Below are 9778 nucleotides of genomic sequence, written 5' to 3'. Positions count from 1 at the left end.
ACAAAGACTTTTAAAAAATGGTCCTAAATATGCTCAAACAGCTAAAGGAAAACATGGACAAAGGAATAAAGGAAATCAGGAAGACAAGAGATGAGCACAAAGAGAATATCAATAGAGAGATGGAAATTATGAAAATGAACCAAACAGACTGAAGACCGCAGTAACAGAAGTTAAAAATTCTCTAGAGGGGTTCAACAGCGGATTGGAGCTGGCAGAAGAAAGAATCAGTGAACTTGAAGATAAAACAATTGAAATCATCCAGTCTGAGGAGCAGAAAGAGGAAAGAATGAAGAAAAGTGAATAGAGCCTGAGCAACTTGTGGGATACCAAGAGTACCAACATACACATTGTGGGAGTCCCAGAAGGAGAGGAAAGAGAAAGGGGCAGAGAGATTATTCAGAGAAATATTGGCTGAAAACTCCCCATTTAATGAAAGACATGAATATGTCTATCCAAGACACTCAACAAACTCCAAACAGGATGAACCCAAGTAGACATACCATACCATGTTATAATGAAACCATCAAATGCCAAGATAAAGAATCCTGAAAACTGCAAGAGAGAAGCAATATGTCACCTATAAGGTGCTCCATAAGATTAAGTGCCAATTTCTCATCAGAAACCATGGAGGCAAGAAAGCAGTAGGAAGACATATTTAAAGTGCTGAAAGCAAAATATCACCAAATACGAATTCTGTATCCAGAAAAACCGTCTTTCAAAAATGAGGAAGATATTAAAACATTACCACATAAATAAAAGTTAAGGGACTTCATCACCACTAGACTGGCCCTACAAGAGATGTTAAAGGGAGTTCTGCAGATTGAAAGGAAAGGGCACTTGACAATTGACTAAAGCAGCATGAAGAAATAAAGATCTCTGATAAAGGTAATGACATGGGTAAATTTCAATACCAGTAGTATCATATTTTTGATTTGTAACTCCACTTTCTAATTCTAACAGTCTCTAAAAGACAAAGGCATAAAATGCAATGATAAACCAATGGTTTTGGACTCATAATATATAAATATGGAATTTATGACAAGAATGACATAAAAGAAGGGTATAAGAACCTAGTTTGTTAATGCTTTTGACGTTAAGTTGGTATCAAAACAAACAAGATTGCTACAGATTTAGAATGTTGAATTTAAGCTTCATGGTAACCACAAAAAGAATGTGCAAAGTCATAGACACAGAAAGTAGAGTTACAGGTTACCAGCCATGGGTAACAGGGACAATGGGGAATGAGTGTAGGTTTTCCGTTTTGGGTGAAGAGAGAGTTCTAATAATGGGTGGTGGTGAGGGTTCTAAAACATTGTGAATGTGATTAATCCCACAGAATGGTGTGGTTGGGAGGGGTTGGGATGAGAAGATTCATGTTATATATGTTTCCATGGTGAAAGACGGATGGAAGGAAGGAAGAGAGGGAGGAAGGGAATTCAAGAGATAATGACAATGGAATGCAATGCATGATACTGGGTGGGATCTAAGGATGGAGAAGAGGCTCAAATTACATTATTGGGACTTAACTGAAAACTGGAATAAAGAATGTAAGCTTTATATCAATGTTGGATTTCTTGAACTTGGTAACTGCTCTTAAAGGAATTACATAAGTGAATATCCTCATTTGTAGGAATTTTACATGGAAGTACTATTTGTTCAAGGATTATGACGTAGGCAACCTGCTCTCAAATGATCAGAAAATAGATGATAGGTAAGGTAGATAGACAGAAAGATAGGTAAGCTAGCTAGCTAGCTAAAGAATGATATGGCAAAAGTAAATTTTAAAATTGGTGGATCTGGGTATCTGGGTGGGTGGAGGTATGTTGGAATTCTCTGTATGGGGTATGTATTATTTTTGCAACTGTCCTGTAGTTTGAAACTATTTCAAAATAAAAAGTAAAAATATATATATATAAGGCAGGGAGTAGACATATGAGTAGACATAACATGATCATTTTTATTCTCTCAGTTCTACTGGGAAAGAGGGAGAGAAAGGGAAGGGAGGGGAGGGGAGGGGAGGAGAGGAGAGAAAAGAGAAGAGACCTTATGCTACTCCATTGCTAGAAGCCTTCTGTCCTCTAGGGGGTGCCTTCTGTAGGAGCCCACCGTGAGTTCTCCTATTTGGATCAGTCTCCTTTACTCCCCTTTCTTCACCTCCTTCATCCCTCTCTGCCCCTCCAATATAGCCCTACTCACTTTTTTGCAACTATTTGAAAACTAACTCCACTTGATCCTTGCCCACAGGAATGCTGGGTAATGTGTTTGCTTCTTTTAGCACCAGAAGCTCTGCAGTTTTAAATTCTAACTCAGGAGTCAGCAAACTTTTTTGTAAAGGGCCAGAGAGTATGTATTTTGCGCTTTGTGGACTCTATTTACAAAAAATAAAGGGTCAAATTCAGCCTGCTTCCTGTTTTTGTACAACCCATGTGCTAAGAATGATGATCACATTTTAAAATGGTTGATTAAAAAAACAAAGAACAATAATATTTCGTGACATGAGAAAATTAAGTGCAATTCACATTTTGGTGTCCATATATAAAGTTTCATTGGCAAGCAGCTATGCTTACTCATTGTCCATGGCTGCTTCTGTGCTCCTGAGTTGACGTAGTTGTGAAAGAGACCTGATGGCCCTCAAAGTCTGAGAGAGTTATCATCTGGCCCTTTACAGAAAATATGGGCTAGGTCCTACTCTAAATAATCAATATTGGTGATTAAAACCCATTGCCTAGGAACACATAGTAGATGTGCTCATGTTTGCTGTCCTGAAAATCAGTATAATTCCATATGGATACATTAGGGACCTTCTGTCTACTCATCTGTAGAATGGGGTAATAGTATTATAGCATGAGAAATAAATTATTTAATACAGAAAAAGCAGCTAGAACAGGGCCTGGCATTATAAGTGTTAGGCAAATACAAACTCTAAATATGTTCATGTACAGATATGAATTTAAATGAATCCAGAAAACAAAGACTTCTTCCTCCTACTTTATTTTGGAATGTGTTGTAAACAGGTTGGAATGTCCCTTTTAACATCTTTCTGGCTTCACCATAGCAGATGACATGACAAATTCTCCTTCATAGAAGGTACAAGTGAAACAGAACTGGAGGGGCATCTGGGATCCGTCCCTCTTCAGAAAGTGTGACCGCGTCAAGAGGCACCCGGGCTTCAGTAGAACTGACTCATGTTTCTCGGGAGCGACGTGTCCAAGCCACTGTTCATCCATATTTCCTGAATGATCTGCTCCCTGCGCTCGATCCTCTCCGCCAGCTCCGCAGCCTCGATGGAACTGTAGACGGGATACGAAGTCCTACAAAACGCCGGCCGCTCCCCCGGGAAATCGGAGTCAGAGTCAGAGTCCTCCTCCCCCTCTTTGTCGTCGCTGTCCTCCTCGGCCTTGTCGCTTGCTGGCACCAGGTGCTCCCTCCCCAGCTGCAGCTCCCGCAAGTCCTTGGTGCAGGACACTCTGATGACCAGGGCACCCAGGGTGAGCACCAGGCCGAGGCAGACACTGGACACGAACAGCAGGGCAGCCCTCTCGGGGTGGGCTGTGGGAAGAAAACAGCAGGTCAGGAGCTGCGCGCTGCAGGCGGGCTTCAGTCTAAAGTCCCCCGGGCACAGGCGCCTGCCCAGGCAGGTGGCCAGCTGGAGGCCCCCATCCTGACAGCACCTTCAAGTCCGCCCACATCTAACGATCACACACCTCCCGTGATTAAAAAAGGAAACGGGGTGGCGGACTTGGCCCAGTGGTTAGGGCGTCCGTCTACAACATGGGAGGTCCGCGGTTCAAACCCTGGGCCTCCTTGACCCATGAGGAGCTGGCCCATGAGCAGTGCTGATGTGCACAAGGAGCGCTGTGCCACGCAGGGGTGTCCCCCACGTAGGGGAGCCCCACGTGCAAGGAGCACGCCCCATAAGGAGAGCCGCCCAGCGCGAAAGAAAGTGCAGCCTGCCCAGGAATGGCGCCACACACACGGAGAGCTGACACAACAAGATGACACACAAAAAAGAAACACAGATTCTCGTGCTGCTGACAACAACAGAAGCGGACAAAGAAGATGCAGCATAATAGACACAGAGAACAGAAAACTGGGGTGGGGCGGGGAGGGGAGAGAAATAAATAAATAAATCTTAGGGGAAATAAAGGAAAACATTTAGGGGCACATACAGCTGGGACAGTTCGAAGTTCTTTCATGAATCCCCAAAAGAAAAGGATGATGTTTTTGAACTAACCCATTCCTGTGGGTGTGAGACCCTTTCGATTGGCCTGTATCGGTGAGCCTGCCCTCTTACTGGAGCTTTATGTGAACGGAGACGCAGGGAAAGGCGGCCGCCATTTTTGACCCTGCCAGGAGACAGAGGACTTGAGGATCGCTGGCAGCCAAAGCTTAAGCACGAAGTCCCGAAGAGGGTGGGCCCCCGGGGCAGCTCAAGGCTGAAGAGAGGAGCCCCTGCCTGAGAGCTCACAGGTGAGCTCAGGAAGAAAGCAGAGCCGCCGAGACTGAGAGAGGAGGTCCAGAAAGAGACAAGCCCTGTGCCTGGCTGCCCACAGCTGAGATTCTGGAGGGCGAGGCAGAGATCAGCGGCCACCTTGCTTCACCCCCTGACAGGACCCCCGGGTCACCACTTGCTGACTTTGGTGAGAAAGCATCACTGAGGGTGCCTTGATTTGAACATTCCATGATCTTGAAACTATAAGCTTTTACCCTAAATAAAATCCCTATTATAAAAGCCAACCCATTTGTGGTACTTGGCATTGGCAGCCCTTTGACAAACTAAGTCAACAGCCAATACCTGCATGGATATAAAAGGACACAGAGCAAGGGGGCTCGGGAGACGGACTCCTTGAGTTCAAGCAGATCTGTCACTCCCTTGCTCTGTGACTTTGGGCAAGGTGCTGAACCTCTCTGTGCTTCAGTTTCCTCATCAGTAAAATGGACGTAACAGCACTTCCCTCGCAGAACTGCTATGAAATGAGTTAACTCTTGTAAAGCTCTTAGAACACTCCCTGACAGTTTAGTAAAGCCTCAGTAAGGTGTCGGCTTCAACTATTAGTAGATTATAAAGACTTAATTTGTACATAAAGTATACATATGAACTTGAGTGCTAACACAGACATTAGCAAAGCTTCATTTCTTTCTTTTTTTTTTTTTTTTAAAGATTTATTTATTTTATTTAATTTCCCCCCCTTCCCTGGTTGTCTGTTCTTGGTGTCTGTTTGCTGCGTCTTGTTTCTTTGTCCGCTTCTGTTGTCGTCAGCGGCACAGGAAGTGTGGGCGGCGCCATTCCTGGGCAGGCTGCACTTTCTTTTCACGCTGGGCGGCTTTCCTCACGGGCGCACTCCTTGCGCATGGGGCTCCCCCACGCGGGGGACACCCTTGCGTGGCAGGGCACTCCTTGCGCGCATCAGCACTGCGCATGGCCAGCTCCACACGGGTCAAGGAGGCCCGGGGTTTGAACCGCGGACCTCCCATATGGTAGACGGACGCCCTAACCACTGGGCCAAAGTCCGTTTCCCTCTTTCTTTTTTTAGATGAAAAAATAAATGTAAATAAAAGTTGCAGTAATTTTTCCTACGGCCGAAGGAGTTGTCAGTATAATAAGAATAGAAATCAAGATTATGTTACGATGTACTACATGTCCTGGTCTAAACTCTTATATTTGTTTAATCCTTACATTAACCCTGTGCAGAAAGGATTATTATTCTTTCCATTTTATGGTTGTGGGCCCCGTGGGAGGTTTGCACCCCGACTTTGGGAAACAATGATCCAGTTAACTCCCCCGTAATATAGACTGGGGTTTGGTAAACGTTTCCTGGAAACGGCCAGAGTGTAAATATGTTTGGCTTTGTGAGCCATCGGGTCTCTGCGGCGGTAGCTCTACCACCGCAGCGTGACAGCAGCCAGAGACAGCGTGTAACTCAATGAGCGTGGCTGTGTCCTAATAAAACTTTATTTACAAAAACAGAAGTGGGCTGGACTGGGCCCACAGGTTGGCGTTTGCGCACCCCTGATAGACATGCTCAGGCTGGGGCCTGGAGGGGAGACTCAGCTGAGGTCACTTGGCCTCTTTAGGCAAACCAGGCCTGGGACCCAGACCTTGACCTGAGAGCTCCTTCAGGGCTGTGCACCTGCTACCCCTGGTGTGTGGATGCCGTAGCCTTAGTGCCTCCCATTTTATGACAGGTGAATAAAAAAGACTGTTGTCTTCGCCACCTCTGTCCCTTCCCCAGGGGTCCAGACTGGAGTGAAAAAGCTCCAGGGTTGTTACATTTCTTGTTCAGTCGAGTGATCCAACTGCTTTGATCTGCCAGGAGAAGTCTAACTGGGACACCTTATCTTCTTGAAACCTAAAACCTCCCTCTTCGACTTCCTTCACTGCCAGCTCAAGTCATCTATGAAGTTGCTGGGCTCAAATCTGTTTTTCGTTTTGCAATCTTCCCTACTAGCACCATCTCTTTGCTGTTTTTAGGAGAGAGAAGTCTTAACTCAAGATTTATTTTGGCCGGGGGAGTTGCCCAGGTTGACAGATGATTATGAGTTTAATTTGTAGGGCTATTAACAATATATTTGTCCTATGATGTCATTAGAATCAGAGTATCTTGAAGATGTGGTCCCATGGAGAAATGCATCCTCTGTAAGAGAAGGAAGGGCTATTGTCATTTCTGGAAGAGCTGGCAGAGTGAGTATCTGGAGACACAGACACTTGGGACAAATCACTAATAATATACAAAATGAGGCTAAGACCCGGGGCTCTCCTGTAATGGGCAGATCGTTTTCTCCTTCTCCCTCCTTGTTGGGGACTAAATCATGCCCCCCATAACGACATGTTCCAAGTCTTAATGCACATTCCTGTGGGTGTGAACTCATCAGTAAACAGGACCTTTGAACATGCTATCCATTAAGATGTGAACTCATTTGTGAAAAGAACGTTGAAGAGTCTAGTTAGATGAGGCCCATTTGAATCAGGGTGGCCCTCATCCATATGACTAGAGTATAAGCAAAGGAAATTCAGGTGCAATCAGTCAGTGGAAGTCAGAAGCCAGAAGGCAGCAGCAGCAAGAAGTCAGCAAGAAGTCAGAGGAAACTGGAGGAGCAGACACAAGGAGAGAGAGGCCGCCACATGTTGGAGGACTGCCGAGTGATGCAGACTGGGAGAAATCACGGCCCTGATGTTGGACTTGCGCCTCCAAAACTGCAAGACAATTATTTCCTACTATTCAAGGCAAGCCATTGTGTGGTATTTGTCATAGAAGCCCTGGCAAACTGGGACACTCTCGCTGCAGAGGAGATGAAAGCATCTGCTGGGAGTGGACACGGTATACTTCACCTGTCTTCTGACTTCACTCTCACTTTTCTTTGCATCCTCTGTCTTTCCTCTGCCTGCTGCATCTACCCCCTTCCCCAGCCCCCAGATATTTTTCTCTCCATCCCTCTAATTCTCATGGCTCTCTGTTGCAGGCTTTCAATGCAGCTAAGATTCAACACCTTGTTCTTCTTGGAAAAGCCTTAATCCCTGGTCCATTGGCAGAAGTGTTGTGTAGCCATCACTTTGCAGCACCTGCAAGGAAGTGCTGTGGGTGGAGAATTGGATCCCATCAGGCAACATTTTCTAGGCTCCTACTGCTGGGTTCGGGGCCAGTTCCAGACAGAAAGAACTACATCCTGCTCAAGCTTCCAAGGAACAAGCATCACCCATAGCCCCCTCCTCTCTTTAGCTTTACCCACTTTCCCATGAGGCCATCCATCCCAGAAGTGGGGTAGCGGGAGAAGCAGATCCTCCTGCCCAGACAGAAGAGGGTTTGTACCTGGCTGTTTCAACGACAGGCAGGTAACCAGGGACCGGTTACCAGAGTTCTTTTTCCTTTATTATTTTTTTAAGGGCTCCAGGTAGACAGAATTCATCATTACCCTTAGGACATGCCACACCCTCTTCACTGATTTATAGGAGGTACTCTTTTATGGTGATTTAATTCATTACTCTGAATAACACCATAAGCACCTGTGCTGGGAAGGAGCACCTACTTGGAAGCTTGGACCTTGACAACATGACAACAGCCTATGCTCTCCCCACCACCCCAAGCCCATGAACTTGACTCTTACCCCCCCACACCCCCATGAAGGTAACCACCTCCTGAATTCCATGTTCACGATTCCCTGCTTTCCTTTTTGTCTAGTGTATTGTACCTCTGAAGTATTCCTAAAGTCTTGATTTATAAGGCCAAGTAATTTATAGACAGCATTTGGGACTTTTCTCCTAGTTCATATTTTATCACTAAGATCCATCTCTATTGGATGGACGCATCCATCCATCGTAGTCCCTTCATTCTGAGTGCTATGTAATATTCCATTCCTTTGGCAATACCAGTTTATTCCCTTACTCTCCTGCTGGTGGGCATGCAGGCTGTTGCCAGATGGACACCCCCATAGCCATGTACACATGTGAATATTATTCTTGGGCACTGACCTAGGAGGGTAATGGGTGGGTGTTAGGGTGTGTGACTGTCAACTTTTAAAAATATGGCTGGGAAGAGGATGTGGCTCAAGTGATAGGGTCTCTGCCTACCATACGGGAGGACCTGGGTTCAATCCCTGGGGCCTCCTGGTGAAAAAGAAGAGAAAGTGCCATGCAGGCATGGCGTGTCAGTGCCTGTGTGGTGAGCCAGTGCCTGCGCAGTGAGCTTAGTGCCTGTGTGGTGAGCCGAATGCCCATGCAGCAAGCCAAGCACACACTCAGTGAGCCAGTGCCTGCACAAGTGAGTCATGGAGCAAGATGATGATGCAACAAAAGAGAGCTGAAGGGGAGAGTCAAGGTTAAGGGCAGCAGGGACCAGGAACTGAGGTGGTGCAATTGACAGGGAAGTTCTCTCCCCATCAGAGGTCTCCAGGATCGAATTCTCGTTAATCCTAGAGGAGAAAGATGAGAAGAAAAGACAAAAAGAGAAATAGATACAGAAGATCACACAGCGAATGGACACAGACAGCAAAAACAGCAGGGCAGGGAAGGGGGAAGGGAAGGGGAAAAAAAGTGAAGGGGGATTAAAAAAAAATAAAGAAATACGGTCAAAGTCTTTCCCAAAATGGCTGCACTATATGAAAGATCCTGTGAAGCATCTTCCTGGCACTTGGTACTGACAGACTTTTAAATCTTTTCCAATCAAATGAGTATAAGATTGTAGCTTATTATGGTCTTGATTTGCATTTCCCTCATCACAAATTATGTGCATCTCTCTCCACAGATTTATATAATTTCCCTTCTTGAAATGTTGGTTCATGTCACTTGCCTCTTTTTTCTACTGGGTAGTTTCTGCATCTCCTTTTGCATATAAAGGCTATTCTATTTTCTATGTATTCTTCCCCCACCCTAAGATGGCTCCCTTGTCTGTATGCTCATTGTCTGCTCATTGTGTCTGTTCATTCTCTCTACTTGTTTTCTGCCTATTGTGTCCACTCATCTTCTTTAGGGGGCACTGGGAGCCAAACCCGGGACCTCCCATGTGGGAGGTGGGTGCCCAGCCACTTGAGCCACATCTGTTTCCTCCTTGTTTGTGTCTGCTCATTGTGTCTACTTGTGCATCAGCTCATTGTATCTGCGTGTTTGTTTGCTCATCTTTCACTAGGAACTGAACCTGGGACCTCCCACGTGGGAGGTGGACACCCAACTGCTTGAGCCACATTGGTTCCCCCTATATATCCTTGCTAATCATCGTTTGACAGCATACATGGTGTGCCTATCACCTCCACCTCCTGGAGAGCAGCTTTTATTTCCACTTTCACT

At 45.7% G+C, this 9778-nt stretch overlaps 1 protein-coding gene across 2 annotated transcripts in view; it reads right to left on the bottom strand.

Moving 5' to 3' along the window:
* Positions 1 to 2975: 2975 nt before the first annotated feature.
* EVA1C (eva-1 homolog C) overlaps positions 2976 to 9778 on the bottom strand; it is an 86190-nt gene continuing 79387 nt past the window's right edge. For both annotated transcript variants that reach the window (XM_071214921.1, XM_058296163.2), the window contains one exon: positions 2976 to 3549. In XM_071214921.1, coding sequence (XP_071071022.1) covers positions 3170 to 3549 — 380 coding nt within the window. In that variant the 3' untranslated portion in view covers positions 2976 to 3169. The remainder of the gene's footprint in view (positions 3550 to 9778) is intronic.

This window comes from Dasypus novemcinctus, chromosome 4 (genome assembly GCF_030445035.2).
Source record: "Dasypus novemcinctus isolate mDasNov1 chromosome 4, mDasNov1.1.hap2, whole genome shotgun sequence".
Taxonomy (NCBI): domain Eukaryota; kingdom Metazoa; phylum Chordata; class Mammalia; order Cingulata; family Dasypodidae; genus Dasypus; species Dasypus novemcinctus.
This window is presented reverse-complemented; position numbering and strand designations above follow the sequence as displayed.